We start from the raw sequence: 21,667 nt of genomic DNA on the forward strand, positions 1-21,667 counted from the left end.
TTAATCGAACATGTATCAGGAATGGTTTATAACATACCTAAACTTAAGTTGCCTGAAAAATAATTATAAGAACCAAAAAAAGAATAGTGTTTGCTAATACGAATTTCAGGGGCGAACTTTTCATTGGAAATCTATCTGTGTACAAAATTATTTGTCTTTAAAAAACAGCTTTCAAATTTAATTGTACTTCCTGCAAAGTCAGAAATAACAGTCTTGGGATTCAGCTGTAAGAAATATTATCATTAAACTACTAAAAATCATCAGCACAAAACATCAAATTGTTATGCTAAAAGATAGATTAAAAATATCCTGCACCTTAGTTTACAAATTCCAAGATAGTTAACTCTTATTGTGAAAGGATAAAAACATTAACAGTCTGTGGATTGCCAGAAAACATAACACTTCCAACATCTGAGCCCCCCAAATGGTTTGATCGTACCCCCATCAATTCCATTATAGTGGTGATGGTCTTTTTTTTTTCTTTTGGCCACTAGAGGTAGGTAATTATATTCTCAGACATAAATTTGTGGTCATATTCAACCATTTTGTTTTTTGTTTTTCCAGAGTAGCATGTGTACCTTTCCAATACAGAAATTTAGATATATGCCTCTTTGTTTGCGGAGTTGCTTTGCTGGGCCTGGTCCGGACCATTTTCAGGATGAGTAATGTCTTCACTTGGCTGAATCATTACTTGGATGCGCTATTTAAAAAAAAAAAAGTGAGAAGAAGTCACTGAATATTTCTAAACATCTTTCTCTGGCCATTGCTGTTGAGAGAGACAATCCTGTCCATTCTACCTGCTAATGCAAAGGTTTAAATATCTATGCAGTCACATTTGCTAAACATCTTAGTAACGAACACCATTAAAAGTGAGTTTTTGGTCTCCTTAATCATGACAGGAATGGAAATTATTTGTAAATGGAATAAGGTGCATTAACACAAAAACTGAAGCACTCAGTTAAGGATCCTTCACTAAAGTGCTTTAGTGGAATTTGGCTTTATCAAGATGAAAAGGGTTTCTGCTACGCAAATCATACTTTTTTGGAAACAAATCTTGTTCCAATTCTTACATAAGATGCAGCCAGACATCAACGTACTTTGATGGTTTTGATTAGCTTTTGACATTGTGTTAAAGAAAACAATGTTTAATGTAGGTACGTGACAATGAAGATTTTATTCCCCCTGCCACAATGTATGGCTTTAGACCTAACAAAGCTTTAAACAATTTGTAACTTTAAACAATTTGGCTTACATTGTAGATGATTACTATACTTTTTTCCTCCCTTCATGTTTTTATTACTCATGACATATATAAAAAATAAGGTGTCAGATCCTCAGTCACTTCCTGTTGCTCACTTGAAATCATAATCCTGCACTGGTAATGTCAAAGGTCCTGAGTGAGAGTTCTTTAGCAAAAGCCTTGCAGGATTGAATCTGTGATCAGCAAGTAATTTTTAGAGCTGGTCAGAAAATGGAATTTCCATTCTGTGGGAAATCCCAACATTTAGACATTTGTTTTCATTCTGCAAAAAAGTGAAAAATAATCTTGACTAGAAAATGTTGACCCTCTACAGAAGTTCACTTAGAGTTTCGGAGAAAGGTTAACATAGTTATAACTTTATCTGCATTGTTTGCCTATCTATAGTTAGCAGTCACACTCTATATTCAGTTACTACTTATAGTTTATAAAGGGTTAATAAATGTTTTAAAAATAGCTAATCAAATGTTATAGATTGTTTGTTTGAGTCCAATTTATAACTACATACAGTCTACTGCTATTCTTTTAAACATCTATAATGTCATGTCTGTAATCATTTATCAATCCTTTCTAAATAGAATTTTAAGATAAAGGGTAACCAAGTTGGTGAACTTCTGTCATGGTATCATATAGCATGGCCGAAAAGCAGATCTGCTCCTAAGGTTCTATTTCCATGTACATATCCCAGTACTAATACTAATTAGGGAAGAGAGATTCCAAAAATATGACACACCACCATCACGGACTCAAAAAATAGAAAGTTTTTCATAGTCTTCCATGAAACATCAGTGAGGCTTTAAGGCTAAGTAAAGTCAAGTGTTTGGGCAGCAGATTTGAGCAATGTGTGAGTCATCACTAGTCAATTGAGCTTAGGGTCATCTGTCTTCTTGCAAGGATTGCTGTTTATAAACTGATTTAAGGAATATTCTAGAAAATCTGACATGAATCTGGTAAGTTTTGGCCCCTACAGTCATGAGGGGAGGAAACATATATTCCTGCAATTTTGCTGAAGAAATCTTTCTCTGAAACAAGAATCACAATGTGTCTCAGCACAGGAAGATGTAAAGTATGTGCTCAGATAAAATCTATTTGGTGATGACGTTAATAGTTATATAATGAAATATATAACATTTTGCCGTTCTATAGCAGCATCTGTCTAATGATCTCAAACAGCTTTAGAAACATTAATGGCATAAGCCTCTCAACACCTCTGTTAAACTGGAAGTGCAGTGGTTAAGAATACACTTGCAGAATGGAAAAAAAGACCTTTATTCAAGTTGTTTAATTGAAAGACTAAACAGTGGTAAAGCATAATTGTATACAGTGGTCCTGATTTGGGGGGCTATTTCCCTGCTGCCAGAATAACACTGTGGGGCACTGGGCAGACAAGCATAAATTAAAGCAGCCTCCAGGCTGCTCTAACTATGTCAGGGGCCAGAACAGCTCCAAGACTGGGAGAACAAAAAAATGGACTAAGGCTTCCTTTGCTGCCACCCCTGCCCCCGCACCTCCCATCCTACACCACAGCTTAACCACACCACTGGATCTGGGACAGTATGTATGGGGATACTTTTGGGTGGTCTCAAGACAGATTTCTCTCTCTCTCAGGTTCAGAGATTCAGGCCAAAAGGGACCATTATGATCATCTGATTTCCTTCATGGCACAAATGATGAAACCTCACCCAGTGATTTTTGCATCAAGCCCATAACTTCTGATTGAGCTATTGCATATCATTTAGAAAAGTCTCCCATCTTGAGTTAAAAACCTTCAAGTGACTGAGAATCCATCACATCCCTAGGTCTTCACTTTCCTCACTGCTGGAGGATTTTGGCAAGATCTTTCAGGGTGCAAATAATGATATTGCACAAAGCTTCTCTCCCTCCCCTAGGGAGGGGCCCACTTCAAGAGGCAGAGCTGTCACTCAGATCATGGCCTCGTGTGACATCACTATCCCAGGGAAGTTAGGAGCCTATATATCTTTTGAAGATCTAGGCCTTTCTAAATACACATTTATGATGTCACCTTCATACATGCTAAAGGAGCTGGGACGGGCAAAACCAAACACTTTGCATTGGCTTATATGTCGCCGTTCAGTGACTTGCTCAAGACAGCAGGAAGTTTGTGGCAAGCCAGGAACAGATCCCAGACCTCCTGGCGAGGGGTCCTGTGCAGCATGCACTGGCCTATCCTGTAGCCTTTGCTCATGAGAGTAGTCTCACAAAAATAATAGGGCTACAGCATGTGGACTCCAGTTACACCATGCGGGATTTCCAGTCTCATCAAGAGCAGGGATATAGGTAGGAGTGAGCAATTTTTAATTCCTTGTGGGAATCATTATCTGTATCAACTTCTGGGGTTTTTATGTTCTTCAGCAGCAGCCAAGTCCTTCATGCATTACACAGGGAGAATTCTTATTCAACCTCACTGGGAATTTCGCCTGAGGAGGGTCTGCAAGATAAGGCAGCAGAGCCCAGATTTTCCAGTCTGCTAAGGCCACTTTGTGCTATTACATCAGTGGGGCAGGAGGGAAGGAGGTGGTGGGTTGGGGTGGGCTGGGGGCTGAGTGAAGCTGAGCTCCACTGCTGTAAGGGCCGTTATGCCAGCACCACAAGTTAGAGCAGGATCCTGCTCTACATTGTGCTGAGGGCAGGCAGCCACAACCATCTCGCTGTAGCCCAGAGCAGGTTGGATGCAGTGGAGAATTTGGGCCCAGGTCTTCAGTAACGTCACAGCCAGAGCCTCAGATGGTATCCATTTGTCTAAAGCCACTAGAGTCAAGGGAGCTATACTGAATTGCTGCTGTGGATCTGGCCCCCCAGATCCCTAGAACTACGTCAGCCTTATCACTGACGTATTGTGCTGCAGCTGCCTACCGTGTTAGGAGTAAATTGCACTTATTGGGCTAACGCTCAGCCATTTTGTTTGCCATCCTCGTACTTCGTAGCTGGCAGGCTTTCAGAGCCGACATTGTTATGGTAGCAAGCTATGTTAATATCTGATGTTTTCAGAAAGCCTAAACTCTGGACAGGAAGAGTAATCATGGTTTCCACGTTCTTCCATTTGCCGCAAAAGGACTGAGCTAAGACAACTGATGCCAAAGCAACTAAGGTCACCAGTCGCATGTCAAGTATCACGGCATGTATAGCTTATAAAGTATAATTATGCACACATAAATAAAAAAGACTTACCTGTTTTAAGGAGCCTTTTAAGGTAAGAAACATGTATGCCATGTAACCTGGAATCAGCACCATAGACGAGAGAGCCATGAACCAGCCAACCCCTTGGCCCCATTTTGGGAAAACATAATTGCCCATCTTGAGAGGAGTCATTTGCACAGCACTGAAGATAAACACTCCCTGAAAAAAAAAATGGAAAAAAATAGTGAGACGTCTCTGTGACCTACAGTTGTCTCTGTGTTTTCCAAACCACTCTGCTGGACTTACTGGGCTCAATCCTGAGCCTGCCTCCACCCTCATGGAGAGGAGAGGAAAGCAAGGTCGGCAAAAAGTGTCCCCTTACTTCCTGCATGAGCTGCCCGCATCACCAGACCCTGCTTGGGGATGGGGGCCAGAAGCCACTGCTGCAAGGTGGAAGAACCTTGGCTCGGCCTTCTCCACCCCACCCTGTGCCAGCCAGCACTGCTGAGCCACTGCAGAAGGGGCAGTGAACCGAGGCAGGGGAACAGCTGGCATGAGTCACTTCTCCCGTAGAGGTAGGGAGAATTAGGAACTGCATTCTGGCTGAGTCCCATTTTTGGCCCTGCTCTGTGCTTAGTGGGGTTAGATTACAAAACTCCAGTCCACCCCTGTGAGATGCCAAGAAGCATTAGTTTGAGGAATGGGAGGCATTTAACTGCTTTAGACGTTTTACTGTAATACCCTGGAAAATGTTAAACAGTGTAACAGTTACTAAAAGAGATGTGAATCTGCGATGTCCATACTGGCTGCATTGGGCCAAAGTTTTACTTGTGATGACTACTAGCTCATGCCAGAAAACCAACAGCCACCTGTAGCAAGCTGATGCGGAAGTTGTCTGTCTTTGTTTAGTGTCCCTTCAAAAACCTCCCAGGCAGGGTCCAAAGATGCTCCATGACCAGAGACCATGTTCTGGCCTAGGGGTTCAGCTTTGGTCTGCATGTTTCTGTGCGTAAACTCCTTGACCTTTTAGCATCCTCAATGCATATTCCCTAGGCAGGTTCTCTCTACTCTTAGGAATAGATCCTGGAAGGTATGCATGTGTGGAACTTAGCCAGAAGACAAAACAATGCTTTTGCAGTATATATGATGATATAATTTAAGAGCAAGGTGTTCTTTCTCTCAAATTATATTAGGCCTTTTTCAAAGCACCTGTCAGAATTTGGCCTATAGGGTTTTAATTAAACACACTTGTTAAAAGAACAGAGCATCCTACAATTAAACAGCTTTGGCACATATTACAGCTGTCGGCCAGGTCAGCTATAACCATTCACTCAGGTCTAAAGCATGGCAGGTAGCATCTTAGTATACCTTCATTTTGGGGCTATGTTGACAGAAACTAACTGAAAAAGAACCAGAGCTTTGGGCCAGCTACTCGCTAGTATAAAATTTCATTGCTCCATTTAAGTTGATAGAGGTACACTGATTTATACCCACTGAGGATCTGGCCACTTATTGAAGCTATAATTGCACATACAAAGAAAACAGGTTAGATTTTTCACAAGTATGGCCAAATTTTGGTGTTTGTGCCTGCAGGGAACTGCTCATTCCCTCTTTTGAAAATTTGTCCCTAGTTCGTTCTTATTTCAGTTGCTATCTATTGTATGCATTGGATTTAGGGGATAGATATATTGCATGGGATTCTTGTCAAGATCTTACTCCTGTTCAGTTACAAGAACTGAGGCAAGAGAGCGCAGAGAGAAGAGATCGTGAGTGTGTGTGTGGCAGTTTGGGTGAATGTCCCAACTCAGAAATGTTTTGAAAGATACCATTTCAACATTTTGGCAATAGAAAGTTTGGGGTTTTTTGAGTTGCAATAACTTCATCTAACTTTCTTTTAATCCTCTGTTTGTTTAAACAGGTCAAAATCAAAGCAAAAACATGTCAATTGACCTGAATTGAATGCTTTTTTGGTTTAGTGGTTCACAACAGTGACATTTTGACTCTCCATCCTAATTTGGGATGAGAGAATTTTTGAAATCTCCACTTCTCACTGGACGGGAAAACAGTTTTCTGTCCAGTTCTAGCAGGAGCACAATCTACTGCCACTTGAGGCTAAAGTGGAGTTGTTGCAGATTTTTGTCTATATCACAGAGCAAAGCATGGAATGGAAGGCCAGTACCTCCATTCACCAGGTACAATAGAACTGACTTTTGTTGGTAAGCCAGAGAAAATTTTTCAATATACTGTGTGTGGAATACCATTTGCTTTGTACCACCCTAATGCCATCTTGTACTAATTGAACTTGCACTATCAAGTGATGTCCATATAATCCCCCATTCATTTTGTTGAAAAAAATACCTTTTGATATTTAATGTAGTCATTTTTCTATAAATTCACCAAACACAAAGTCCTTTCTTTCCTATCCTGCTGCAAGTGGCTAACACAGCATACCTCAGGGGCAATCTTGTTAACTGAATCAAGAAAGAAAGCAAAGCTCACTTTGCTCACAAGTTCAACCTTTATTTGCAAAGGCCACATGTAGAAAGTTTTACCAAAGAGGGAAATGTAAGCTGGCAGCTTTTAGATCACATTATCATCACCTGTGAACTCAACATGAATAATGGATTCCCAGAAATAAAGATTTTTACAATAAAAAGCAATTATGCTCCCCTCACTCCTTCCATTGCAATTTATACAGTTTCCCAAACAATGTTTCTTTAATAATTATTTTCAGAGAATTGAGAAGTGGGTCACCGCATTTGGGGAATGGGTGAGTGCAAGGAACACTCACAGTACTGTGTCAGTTCTCTTTAGTATTGTTGATTTGTTTGGATGTGGCCTTCAGCTATTACAAATGATTGCTCATTAATCCTTTAATGAGAAAGGCACAAACTTTAACTGTACACATGCCTTTATATATGATTCCAGAATCTGAATGCATGCATCTATATGTGTGCTGTGTCTTGCGCACAACCAAGAGCCAGTTTTGGATTCCCTCACTCACGGTGAGTGGTATCTAAGTAATCCCCCTGGTTTCAAATAGGACCACTGGTGAAGTAAGGTGTTTTTATTTCAATGTAAGGATAGCAGAATCTGCCTCTGAATATGTAATAAAGATCTTCTTTCTAAATAGGTTGTGTCCCTGTAGTGGTGGGGTCACCCGCTCCTGCCTGGAAGGGCTTAAAACAGCCCTGGGAGAGGGCTGGGGCAGGGGCAAAACCGGGCTGATTGGGAGGCAGCCTCAGCTGGGGCCATGTCCCAAACAGACCCAGCTGGCCCTATAAAAGCCAGGGAAGCCAGGAGCAGAAGGACTGTCTCTCCAGTCTGTTGAGAGGGAGGGGCCTGACTGGTGGGAGTATGCCAAGGTACCTGAGGTGGAGCAGGGCTGGGGGAAGGCTAGAGGAGCTGGGGAGCTCCAACCCGGAAACCCCCCAGGCTTCAGGCCTACTGGAAGGCCAAATTGGTACTGGGGTTGCAGAGGGCAGCCCAAGGGGTAGGCAGAGGCAGCAAGTCCAAACCCCCACTTGCCTATGATGAGTGGTGCTTACACTGCAGTCGGCCCCAGGGAACGGGGGCTAGGTGATGACTGGCCGTGGCCATAGACTGAGGCAAGGTGGGGGTAGAGGGTTGGGGGCCCCCAGAGAGGGGAGACCCAGAGCTGTGCAGGGTACTACAGGTGGCATCACCCTGGTGTGAAAGGGGGCACTGGGGACCAGGAGGGACTCGGGGCCCAGCGGCAAGCAGGACACCAGGCTGCAGAGGGCGCTCTGGAGGCTGGAACGCTAATTCCCCAGACAACCAGCAGGAGGTGCTGCAGGGGTGAGTCCCGCCCCGCCACACATGGTGGAGAATGCGGGCATAGTCGATCCGCCCCTGATACAAGGGGAAAGTGCAAGGACGGCAGGACTATTCCCCGGACATTAACAGTTGAAACAGGGGATGATGGATCCCGGATACACCAGGGTGTTCTATGGCGAGACACCGGGTACTATCCCCTGGTGTCAGCCCCCTGGAGGAAGGGGGCTGATGACCTGCGGGGGGCCGGGATACTCAGAACAGACTATGAGAGGTGCAATGGGCTCTCCAGCAACTGATGGCCCAGCTCGCGGAGGAACAGCGGGCCTTGGTAAAGCTCCTCTGGAAGGAGTTCAGGAGGAACTGCTGAGGGAGGAGGCCAGTGCCAGGGTCAGGAGGCCTGGCACGGAACAAAGGGCTTGTTATGGCTGTGCCAGGCATAGACATATAAGACAGGACGGTCCCTACTGGGTTGGGGGCAGGGTGCCTCATCCAGACATGGGACCGCGGCAAGTCCCTCAGGCAGTCCGCTGGGTGAGGGAACCCAGGCGGCTGTGGGCTGAGGGGGCACCTATGGCGGGAGTGCTCTGCCCCAAGGAATACAGCCCAGGGCAACCCAGGGAGGGCTGGCCCAGTGAGGGACAAACCAAAGAAGCCGGGGCCTGGGGCAGGAAAGGGGAGGCAAGCCTGCCGGGAACCGGGCCACACGAAGAAGAACTGCCCCCTTGGAGGAGGGCAAACTCAGCTAGAGGCGGACGAGAGAGTGACTGACCAGCCAGTGGGCCACCCACAAGAAGTAGCAAAGGTCGCAACCTGGATGGAAGGGACCCCACAGGAGGGCGGGACCCAGACCATCACCAGGGAGGTCTTCACTCAGGAAACCCAGACAGACTGGGCCAGGACCCAGGTGGGGGTAGAGTAGGTGGCAGCGGGAACCCAGACCTGAAGGAAGAGGGCCCTAACCTGCGTGCGTGACTGGAGGCTGCGGCGGAGGCCCGAGCCTGGGAGGCCTTGGAGAAAAAGTGTGCGAGCCTGGAGGGGTGACCCTGGAGGGCTAATTTTGGGGAGCCAAGGCCAAGAGGCCCCCCCCTACCCCCAGGTGTGGGGTTTTTTGGGGGGGTGTAGTGGGGTGGTCACCCACTCCTGCCTGGAAGGGCTTAAAACAGCCCTGGGAGGGGGCTGGGGCAGGGGAAAAGCTGGGCTGATTGAGAGGCAGCCGCAGCTGGGGCCATGCCCCAAACAGACCCAGCTGGCCCTATAAAAGGCAGGGAAGCCAGGAGCAGAAGGACTGTCTCTCTAGCGAGGGAGGGACCTGGCTGCTGGGAGCATGCCAAGGTACCTGAGGTGGAGCAGGGCTGGAGGGAGGCTAGAGGAACTGGGGAGCTCCAGCCCGGAAACCCCCAGGCTGGAGGCCTAGTGGAAGGCCAAATAGGTACTGCGGTTGCAGAGGGCAGCCCAGGGGGTAGCCAGAGGCAGCAGGTCCAAACCCCCCTTGCCTATGATGAGTGGTGCTTACACTGCAGTTGGCCCCAGGGGCTAGGTGATGGTGGGGGCTAGGTGATGACTGGCTGTGGCCACAGCCTGAGGCAAGGTGGGGGGTAGAGGATTCCCCGGGGAGGAGAGACCCAGATCTGTGCAGGGTACTGCAAGTGGCAGCACCCCAGTGTGAAAGGGGGCACTGGGATCCAGGGCCCAGCAGCAAGCGGGACACTACCTTGCAGAGGGTGCTCCGGAGGCTTGAACGCTAATTCCCTGGACGACCAGCAGGAGGCACCACAGTCCCATAACCTCCAATTTATACAAGAAAACCAGATAGCAACATGTTTGTACAACAGGCATGGACTCCAATAGCAAACCATTAGCCTCCCAATTTGTAGACTTATTTCTCCATCTAGGCCTTTGATCCAGCTTCTGTGCACATACAGCCAAACACTTTATATTAAAGAATGACGTTAACATGACGCTATGCTGAAGCTTAAACCCCTCAGCCGCCGGGAAATCCCATTTATTTGAAAAGTAACTTTAACTTCATCTTTTGTATTTATGCATTATGCAGTTGTTCACTACATGTTTACATAACATTGACCAATGTGAGCTAGAAGGCTTAAAAGTCTGATTTATATGTTTTTGTAATGAGTATAGTGACTTGTTATGAGCAAGCTAATGAAAAATCTTTTTGTAACTTGTAAAACTTTCAGTTTAATTGTTTTTATAACAATTGAAATTAAATGTAAATACATTTAAAATTAGTTTACTGTTTCTCCCTATTAAATATAATATATGATGCAATACAATTACATTTTTAGCTGTTATTAATAAAGTATTAGATAATTTTGTTAACATATTGGCCATAATCATAAACAAAAGTCATTAATTTGACCTGTAGAAAGGATTTTCTGAACTAAGTGAGACTGTTCCATCAAGTCTGCTTTTATCACTGGCTTCCATGCAGATTCACATTAGTATAACATCTAGCAGAATTTGGACCATTAACTTCAAATGGGACTTCCTGCATGATTCATGTGAAAATGATGTGACATTTGATTAACTATTTTTGCATCTCTACACATTCAACTCAAATTTTTAAATGTTCAGTAAGATACTCAAGCATGTGTCTGATTTTAAGCATGAGAGTAGTTTCAATAAAGTCACAAGCTTAACCTCGGATACATGCTTCCATATCTTGCTGAAATGGCGGTCTAGGCATTTATTAGAGCTGATCAGAAAACATTTCCTTCCCTTACCTATGAGAGACATCGATAGAAACAAAATTATTTAAGTCAAAACTCTCAGAAGAAATTTTAAACTTTTCATTAAAAGAAGAAAACTCCTAATGCTGAAAGCTTTTGTTTTTTAGCTTTTTGGGTTTCTAATGAAAAATTCCTAAGAAAGTGAACACTCTTTGTCTAAAATTTTCATTTTAGTCAAAACCCCAATTTTCCATTGACCAGCCCTACTGATCATGCCAAGAAAGGTGATGATCATACACTCATACACACACAAGTGGGCAATGTTTCAAGGTTTTTCTGCCTTATTTTCATGGGTTCAAATCTCAAATTTAACACTGCATCAACATTATCATTGCGTTGAGTGCCCACAGAGACAATGAGCTTGGAGATGGGAAGGTTGAGCGAGGAACAGAAAAATGGAGGGCTGAGACACTTCTGATGTAAGGAGACACAGCAATGTTCATTACATGTTTTCTCCTCAACGTAGCCCTCTATTTCCTCCAATTCGGTTTACTGAAACTCCTTCTAGTTAAAGAAATGCTGCAGTTTGCCTCTCTCTGTTTATGTATTTCTCTGAGAGAAATAAATATGGTTCATGCAGTTAAAGCTACATCTATAGTACATGATACACAAAAACTTGTCTGGATTTGTCAGCAAAGCAGATACCAGCAGCTGACGACACAATCTGGTGGCACAGTCAACAGAGTTCCATGAAGGAAGTGACTCCGGCTTGCAGCACTTACACATTCTGTTGTCTCTACTTGTAACGCCTGTGAAGGAATATAGTTTACAGGAAGTGGGCACTTTTGGGGCATTCTAGACTTGGAACAGGACAGCTGTATCATGTTTAACTTTACAGAATTTGCCATCTCCACCATCAAGCTACTCACCACTTCTGAAAGCATAAACCCTAGAATTCTGCAAGTCATTCGTTTCTTAGACCGATTCCAAAAGATTGGCATTCCAGGGGCCTGATTCTCCTGTCTGTCTCCTCTCTCTTACATTAGTCTTAACTGTCAGGATTTGCATAAATGTGCTAAGATAGCATGACTATATTCTAGCACATATTGAAGTCATTTATATCCTTCATATCACAGTATAACAATTTTGTTCCTTACTGCCACAATGATAGGAGTAAAGAAAGACCAGCAAAGTTTCCACCAGATGCAGGGTCTGTATCCCACCATCTCCTGGATGTTGTCATAAAATCTGTTAACGCCTAGAACATAGAAATAAAAAGAAGAAAGAAATTTTTGTCTGACAGATGATGAAAGCACAACTGGTCTGAGATAATAAAGACCCTTTTAATGCACATTCAGTAATGTGGTCAAGGAGCATTTCTCTCAAAGTCTATATAGACTATGGCAAAACTTTGCAGTTAACGGAACAGGAGAAAAAATGCATGCAAATGCCATGAAAAACAGGACTTTTATATATCGTTCTCATTGCACCACATTGAGAAAGGAGGCTATGGGTCAAATCAGTGATGTTGTACCCGTTGCTGCCAACAGTCAATTTAGCTCCATGAGTATGTTGAAAAGTTCCTTAACATCATTAGGTTGCAATGACAACACTATCATTCAGGTTAGCAAAAACTCTTCAAGCTTTGTTAGAATATAAGAAATTTAGTCTGAGATTTTCTAAAGAAGCCTTCATAATCCCAGCCTCAACTAGTAGGAGAGGGAATGAGAGGGTTCTTTAATGCCTTATACAGATGTATTAATTGCAAACAGCAGTTTTTGTTTACGTGTATGATCTACCACTATTCTGTCATCCTTCAAAAAGTGCAAACCTGCAGACCTGCACATTGTCCACATCTGGGATACCTAGTGTTACATTTCTTTCTTATTCATATGCTGGATTCATATGGTGCATTGTTCCTTTCCATCCAAACATGGTTTATTCCTATTAAAGACCTCATCCAAAGCTCATTACAAGCAATGGAAAGTCTCCCACTGACTTCTGCAGGTTTTTGATCAAGCCCACAATGCAAATCAAAGTTGCTAAATTGTTCCTGTCTGACACAGAAATGATGACTGTTGCCGTTCTGGCTTGGACATGAGGCATACGGTAGTCAGCAAAGCCCTTACATCAAGATTCATATATGGACATGACCATGCTTGGCATAAGCATGGAACTGGGGCCACAACCCAATATCAAGCTCGCAAACACCCCGGGCAGACTAGGGTGTACATTTTGTTGCCTTGCTTATGCACGGGCAGCAACTTTTTTTCGGCAAGGCTTTTAATCTTCAAAAGAAAAAAAATTGGGCCAATCTGTTCTGCATTCCTGTGTATCACTCCAGCAACGAAGAAGCAATTAGAGCTGGATCGGAAGAAAACTTCTTCATTCTAACACAGGATTACAAATAAATATGAAGACACATATGTAACACTTTCCTTCCCACAACTGCTGATATTATTCTCTGGGGTGTTTTAGAGAGTCATACACCATAGACCAAATTCTACACTAAGATGTGCATAACCTTCCGGGCCGTAAGGAGGTTGTACTCATGCAAATGAAAGCAAAATCTGGCCCCATATTTAGATAAACAGATTACTGAACAAAATGGGTCTTAATAAGTGAAACTGGCCCCTCTTTTTCACAAAATTTATAGTCTCACTACCCCATGCAGCATAAAGAGACGAACATATCACATACCATAGCACCAGGATATAGAGATACACTCAAAGAACACAAGAAACAATAGGCTCATTCCACTTGCAGAGTAGTAATCAAACAGCTTGAACACATAAATTCCACCCTATGAGATACAAGAAACAAATGACTGAAGTGAGCACATTTCACCTGATATTTGTTTTGAAGACAGGTTAAGATTTCTCATTAATATTTTTGTAGCTCTCTATTATTATTGGTTTATTTTTATTATGATTACTTTAAAATTGTAGTTTAATTTTCTGAAAAGCTATATAATGCTTAAGATTGTATTGATTGCCTTTTAAGAGATCAGTAGTTATTGAGAACTAGAATAATGTTAACCAATTAGCTTGCATATGTAAATTACAAACTCCTGATTGGCTATGCATTCAGTAATTTTTCTGAACTAATTTGCAACCAGTCAATTCATGATAATAATAATAATACATTTTTGTTTCATAGTGTTGTCACTTAAGGATTTCAAAGAGCCTTAGGAGCCTTGGGTGAGATTCCCAACTGCGGAAAATCAGCATAGCTCTATTGACTTCAATGTGCTAATCTTTTCACCTTGAGCAAATCTTCAGAGGGTAATGATAGTTTTTGTCCAGCTCCACTTTCTGCCCTCTTTAGTATATTTCCTTATAAATATATTAACCTTATAGCCACAGTGGAGGGCTTTTTCCATTCTTCAGCTTCTTAGTGAACTTGAACAAAATGATAAACATTGTAGGTAAGCTTTCAAAATAAAAATCCCTTTATATAAAACTTACCTGAGTAATATTGGACAGTCCTATCAGATAGGAAACAACGCACACAATAGCAATGAAGATTTCTCTTCGATTGCGTAATAACTTTGGAAATTCATCCACCAAAGCTGTTATGAATCCTTCCACAGTACAGAACTGCAAGTAGAGTTACAGGTTACACACAACACAATGAAGCTGCAGTGTTAGATTTAAAGCAACATTTTCAAAAGCATTCAGTGCTGCCCCATTGATGTCAATGGAAAATTCAGTAGGTGCAACCATAGGCCGATGCTGAACACTTCTGAAAATCCCTTTTACTGGTTATTAAAATCTATGCAAAAAAATTATCCTTTTGGCACAACTCTTACAAATTACCATATGCTCCATTATGATCAAGTGTTGTTTCTTTTGTGATGGAAGAAGAAGTGCATACAGCCTAAGCAAACAATTGTGCATGTGCTTGATTGGCATTTCTTACATGAAGAACATTAAATATATGCATAAAAGCTTGCCAGACTGGGCACCTCAACTGGAAGGTGAAAAACTCAGGGTTGGATCCTTATTTGGTGTATATCACTGTAGCTCCATTCAGTCAATGGAATAATGCCAATCTACACCAACTGAGGATCTGAAACCCCATGGGGAAACTTAAGAAAAATTACCAACAGAAAGTTATTTCCATGATGACAACTGAAATCATGCAAGCCTGCTGTATGTGCAGTTACAGTCATTTTTTGAAGTGAAATCATGACTTAGCCAATATTTGCAGTTCTTCTTATAGTGCATGAAATGTTTCATTAATAACTGATGGAGCAGTTAGACAGAAAAAAGAAGAAAGCCTGACAGCCTGTAGACATATCTTGTTTGTAATAATATTAGAGTATCTTCCTCAGCTGTTACAATAGCCTAGAGACAAGCTCTCTCAAGAATATTTTTGACCCAATTAATTTCACAGTAGTTCCCCAGAGTGAATGTTGTGGTTTATAGTTTTTCAATGAACTCCAGGCTTGACAAAGGAAATAGCGAAAATAAGAATCTTTGGTTTCTTTTCATATCTCTTGGCAAAATGCCTTGCTTTTCTTTTTTGTTTTTTAAACACTTCTTGGCAAGGGCTGCAATCAATCAGTTTGGCTATCAGAAAAACACAGAATTTTGTTCTAATTAATTAAAGACTATTGCAGTACTAGTCATATGTAAGCAGTCCCACAGGTTATGTACTATCAATGCCATATGATTTAGTAATCAAATGGAGAATTGTTGTTTGCAAAGGTCCCTTACGCTGCAACTGTGTGTATGGATCCCTGCATCGATGATGAACTTCAGAATGGCTTTATACAGGGCTCTTCATGCTCATGACCAGTGGCAGAATCATGGTCTACAAAGGTATTTTGTAAATTAATGGAATTTATAGAAAATGAAAATACTATCACTCCTTTGGCAATTAAAATATAAACCACCTAGTCCCTTTCTGTGATGGAAATATGTTCTTGAGGCTGTATGAAGTTTTCCAGTCTTTTTAAGCACTCCAACTCCAGAAAAGATTTTCGCCAAAGTGATTCTTTCGCATCTTGTTTTTCAGTGCGGCAGACTGGCAGAACAGCTAAGCTCTATACTGACTATTCATTCCCAGGTGAAATTCAATATTAAGGTTAACATGTATAAAGTTCTTCCTGGTTTAGGCCCCAGTATCTCAGAGACCTGCTTCCTTTCCACACGCTACCATGACAACTATGCTAGGCTGTCTCTCTTCTGTTTGTCCCTCAGGTGCCAGAAACAAGATTTCTCAGTAGTAGCCATTTGCCTCTTGAATTTGCACCTATGGGTTATACTTCCAATCCTGCAATTTACTACATTTAGAATGAGATGTAAGATGGCCTCTTGGTCCATGCCTTCTGCTAGTTGTAGGTTCTCGAGTCTCCTTGCACTTGGTCTACTAGCTAGACTTTTCCAGTTATCAATTTAGCTGTTAAGTCAGGCGCTGCGGGGAGTCATAGCGTATATGATTCCTTTGTCAGGAAATATTTGTTGTGTCTAAACCTTTAAACTGTGTCCAAATATTGCCACAGTGATGGACACCTCAGAAATGTTTATAATCAACAATATAAAATTGTTATTAATTAAGGGGGAGGCCCTTTTGTTTGCAGAGTACACATCCTGCATACTGTACCTACTTTTGTTGCAGCCGCTGACTCTGAGGTTTGGAACTAGCAGTTCCTGTGGAAAGGAAAGTGGCTCAGTACCAGTTGCTGGCCTTCAGAAAATCCCAAACCCTTAGGTCCCCTCCCACAGCTATCTACCCCATTCCACTAGAAGTGGTCCTGTACTCAATGATAGCTTACAGTGTGAAATGCACAGAAAGAGATACTGTGTGTCATTAGAAAGACAAGGTGAATCACCAATAAAAGATATTTACCTCACTCACCTTGCCTCTCCAATATCCTGGCGCCAACATGGCTACAACAACACTGCATGCTGTGTGTCATGTCATACATACGACAGAAAATAATTAGCCTTCCTTAGTAAGTATTTTAAAAGAATCAACAGTAAGCAACATTACCTGGCTGTCAATTCCAAGCATAAGCAACATGGAGAAGAACAGAATTGCCCACAATGGAGAGATAGGTAACTGTGTCACGGCTTCTGGATAAGCTAAAAATGCCAGTCCAGGACCTGGTAACAGAAACAAGAGATGGGTTATTAATTGTATATCTTTATTTTAGCTTTGATACAATGCAACAGGATGGTCAGGGTATTTGCACTCTATGGTACTTCTGTTTTAGGTTTGTTTGCCAGTCTGAAGACTAATGAGGTGCAACTTGGGGTGGGATAGCGAGATCAGGGAAATAATAGAGAGAAAATAGACTCCTCTATAGAGAAAGAAGTAAGTGGTACCTCAGGTTCAAACGTTTTAAATTAGATGTAATTCAAAATGCTGCTCCTAAAAGGCTGCCTTTATGAGTTTCGATACTGCAAATATGCTTGCCTCTCTGGGATTGAATTTGCATCTTCAGGCTCCTTGGTGAACTCTCTCTGCCTTGAACCTACACTCAAACAGCTGGTGATAGCTGCAACAGCCAGAACAGTCCTTAGGAAATGTGGAGACACTTCCCCTCTGATGTATGCAGAACAATAGATAAAAGAAATATAAAAGATAGCTCTGATGGAGATGCAGATTCACTTTCCAGTATTAAGAATCGGACCATTTGCTATTTCATGGAATGATTTCTATTGCAATATACATTACTCTAACATAAGAAGTGTCTTCTGACAGTCGTCAGGGCCAGATGCTTCAGAGAGAATGAACAGAACAGGGCAATTTTGAATGATCCATCCCGTCGTCCAGCACCAGCTTCTGGCAGTTGGAGGTTTAGGGGCACCCGGAGCACAAGGTTGCATTCCTGGCCATGTGGGTAATAGCCACTGATGGACCTATCCTATATGAATTTATCTAATTATTGTTTGAACTCAGTTCACAACATCCCCTGGCAACGAGTTTCACAGGATGACTTCGCACTATGTGAATAAGTACTTCCTTTTGTTAGTTTTAAACCTTCTGCCTATTAATTTTATCTAGTGATGACTAGTTCTTGTGTTATATGAAGGGGTAAGTAGCATTTTCCTATTCACTTTCTCCAAACCATTCATGATTTTATCAACCTCTACCATATTCCCTCTTAAACATCGCTTTTCTAAGATGAATAGTCTGAGTCTTTTTAACCTTTCCTCATGTGGAAGGTGTTCCATGCCCCTTATCATTTTCTTTGACCTTCTCTGTACCTTTTCCAATTCTAATATATCTTTTTTGAGAGGAAGCAACCAGAACTGCACACTGTATTCAAGGTGTGGGCATACCATGGATTTATATAGTGGCATTAAGATATTTTCTGTTTTATTATCTATTCCTTTCCTAACGGTTCCGAACATTCTGTTCGCTTTTTTGACTGCTGCTGTACATTGAGCAGATGTATTCAGGGAACTATCCACGATCACTCAAAGATCTTCTTGAGTGGTAACAGCTAATTTAGAACCCACAATTTTGTATTTCTAGTTGTGATAATTGTTTCCAATGTGCATTACTTTACATTTTTCAGCATTGAATTTCAGCTGCTCTTTTGTTGCCCAGTCACCTAGTTTAGGTAGATCCTTCTGTAATGTTTCACTTTCAGCTTTGGACTTAACTATCTTGAGTAATTTTGTGTCAACTGCAAATTTTGCCACGTCACTGTTCACTCCTTTGTCCAGATCATTTATGAATACGTAGAACAGCACTGGTCCCAGTATGCTTGGTCTTTTTACTATGAAACACAAGAAGTGGAAGGTGACGGGGGAAATGACCCTTATTAAAAAAGGAAAAAGAGTGTGTTTTTGTTGTCTCAGCACATTGGGAACTAGCTGTTCTTAGGCTGATGGAGAAACTCATAGTAGTCTAAAGTAATCATAGAAATAAAATTGGAGTGCCTCTTCCTCAAGTGGACATCCTAGTTATTAACTGTAAATTCAATATAATCCTTATTCAGTTTTCACAGAAAATAACTACATTTGTGATAACTGGCAGGGACATACTGTAGCTTTTCGAACAGCGAAGCAGCAAACATTAGATATCTGAATGTTATCATCTTCCAAGATGCTTACCTTCCAATGTCCTCATTGCATATACTTCGACCTTTGCTGATCAGCATTATTAAATATGATTGGAATGCCTCCCACATGGCAAAAATCCCAGAAAGAGAAATATGCCCTTGCTTTTGCTGTGTTCATGTGCATCAATCAAACACAAAGCAAAGGTTGTGATGGTAGTGTCTTTAAAACTCTCACTTCATACTACTTTTTACAAAATGAAACTGGAGCATTTAGAGAAAATGATGTCAGGAATAAATATATCAAGACTCAAAGAGCAAATATTTCAGATGGCAATTTGCAACCCTGTCAAAAAAGATGTGATGAATTATCAAGCCTACATGTTTAAAAAGAATATTAGAGGTGGACCCAACCCAATACAGCAGATCTGAATTGCTCCATAATTTTGGGTTGTGGATTCTGAACTAGGATCTGCATCCACATTTGGGGGTTGGTTCCTATCTCTGGACCAGACCAAAAATCCCAGCTTGAACTAATGCGCTTATAATTACTGTGTATGAAATCCACATGTGGACCCAAGCTCCTTTCTAATAATGATGATGCTCTATACCTAACAAAAGGGAGCAAATATTATTCATAGCTTAATCCAAATCACAGTCTGATTATATATATAAAGGAGGATATGAACCACATTTTTTCCAGTGTTGCTTCATGAGTTGAGGAGCAAAACAGAGTCTGCTTCCAAAATCAAATCCCAGCAGGAACATGGAACTGCCAAACCGGATCTGGCTATTGCACAGCATCTGTAGTGTAATTGTCAAATGAAATATACATAATATTCCAAAAGCCAGAGCCATAGCAAATATCATAAGATGCCTTTCCCAATTTATGTAGCCTATCTCCTGTTCGTAAAATCTAAGGAATGCCATCTGGCTGGTATTTTTCATTACTATTTGCATATTCTATTATACCAACAACACTGAGAGAAGTAGCATTACAGCACTATACAAACCAGAGAGTCATGTGCTCTCTGATTCTACAGAAAGGTTCTTTACAAGAGCAGCTGCTGATAATATTGACTAAAATCGAAGTCCAAAGACAGCCATATCATAGTTTCATGATACTGCATATTACTTTTTCAGAATCAAGGAGATGTGAAGCTCTGAATATGTGGAAGAAAAATTTTTTGACAAATAATACATGGTACCTGTTTTGGATTTTAAGGACTATATCAACATTAGAAGAGTTTACTTCAAGATTAGAAACCAACACAGCTCTCTGAACTAGTCCACTTCTGCCTTAACTCTCTCTCCACTGTCCAAACATCACTGGGTAAAGTAGTATTTTGGACAAAAAAAAAAAAAACCCAAACATAATTATGACACAAAACAAACATTACTAGCCCAGTCATAATCTCTTAGCAGATTAACTGTGATTTACTTAACATAGAGTCCTTTCTTTGTAAACTGGGCTGAAAGGAGGGGTGGGAGGGGGCTAAATACAGGAAGGTCATTTAATAATTTCCCTGTAAGTGTACTGCTGTCATAACTACTCTGTAATTGTGGGTCACTCTGGTATTTGTCTGATATTTTAAAAATGTAAGAACCAAACTGTAAAGAGAGAATGACCCACTCTGAAACATTCTTGCTGTTTCTGTTTCCTTTCTGCTCATCTCACATCGTAAGGAAGAGCCCACGAGATTTTGCCAAGAGTTGCTAAGTGCACCTGTAAGAATACATATAGTAGCAGATGCACACTACTATTTTTCAGCATGAAGCAGCTACAGCTGTTAGTTTATCAATCAAAACTTACTTTAATAAGTTAAAGTGACTAATTATCCTATATAATAAAATTGATGTAATATAGATATTGGACATATATGCATATTAGAGTCCACTGAACAAAAAGAATGGGCGAGCAGAAGTCAAAGAACATCATCGCTATTAGAGTTGTGCTCGTCTGGCTGCTTTTGCTTCCTAAAGGTATGAGAGAGCATTTTTGGTTTTAAGTCCTATGGATGTGTAACTTCCAAGTTTTGCTTTGAGATTGTTTGAATTCTTGAACCCATGTCTGTCAAAGCAAAGATCTCAGAAAGTGCACACACACAAAGGTGAATACTGTAGTCAATTTTAACAGCTGCAGCTACTCAATGAACTGCTTCACTATTTTTTTTAAACCTTCAAGAACCTGACAATTTCAAAGCAAAATTCACTTGATTTTGAGTCAAAACTATGGAAAAACTGACTCATGCAGTTTCAGTACAAACCCATGAACTGACCCAGGTTTATTCCATAGAGCATCCAAGTCCACTTGAAACTGACGACTACATTCTTACGATCCTCAAAGAACCTCTGAATTAACAGGGAGCTTGTGTGGCAAATTACTTATTACAAGAAAATTATTATTGAACTGGTGTTACGGCATACGCTCAGTACCACCTCTGAAGATACTACAGTTTGGACTAGGAGTGTGTGAATTGCAGTGTGCACCAAAATGCTGCAGAGTGTGAATGCTGTGAACATGAACTGTTTGAAGAGGAGTATGCTAATGCGAACTAGGAACCTTACAGTCACACCTGCAGTCTCCACATGCGGGAGTTAAAGTGCAGAGCTTTGTTGGACATGGCTTGTCACACCCCCATATTCCAAACTGTGGGGCACAGCAGACAAGCCCGAGGACTGCTCTTATTTTGCACTCGCAGTTTCTCTTTTCTATATCTCTGCATCAGAGATTTTTTCACACACACACACACACACACACTCACT

At 41.5% G+C, this 21,667-nt stretch overlaps 1 protein-coding gene across 1 annotated transcript in view; it reads right to left on the bottom strand.

Moving 5' to 3' along the window:
- Positions 1-595: 595 nt before the first annotated feature.
- Positions 596-21,667, bottom strand: part of SLC6A1 (solute carrier family 6 member 1) — a 43,038-nt gene continuing 21,966 nt past the window's right edge. Inside the window, exons 9-14 of the mRNA XM_077821330.1 lie at positions 16,882-16,994; positions 14,349-14,480; positions 13,582-13,684; positions 12,039-12,139; positions 4,448-4,615; positions 596-700 (exon numbers count right to left, since the gene is read on the bottom strand). Of these exons, the coding sequence (XP_077677456.1) occupies positions 596-700; positions 4,448-4,615; positions 12,039-12,139; positions 13,582-13,684; positions 14,349-14,480; positions 16,882-16,994 (722 nt within the window). The remainder of the gene's footprint in view (positions 701-4,447; positions 4,616-12,038; positions 12,140-13,581; positions 13,685-14,348; positions 14,481-16,881; positions 16,995-21,667) is intronic.

The sequence above is a fragment of the Eretmochelys imbricata genome, chromosome 7, assembly GCF_965152235.1.
Source record: "Eretmochelys imbricata isolate rEreImb1 chromosome 7, rEreImb1.hap1, whole genome shotgun sequence".
NCBI lineage: Eukaryota > Metazoa > Chordata > Testudines > Cheloniidae > Eretmochelys > Eretmochelys imbricata.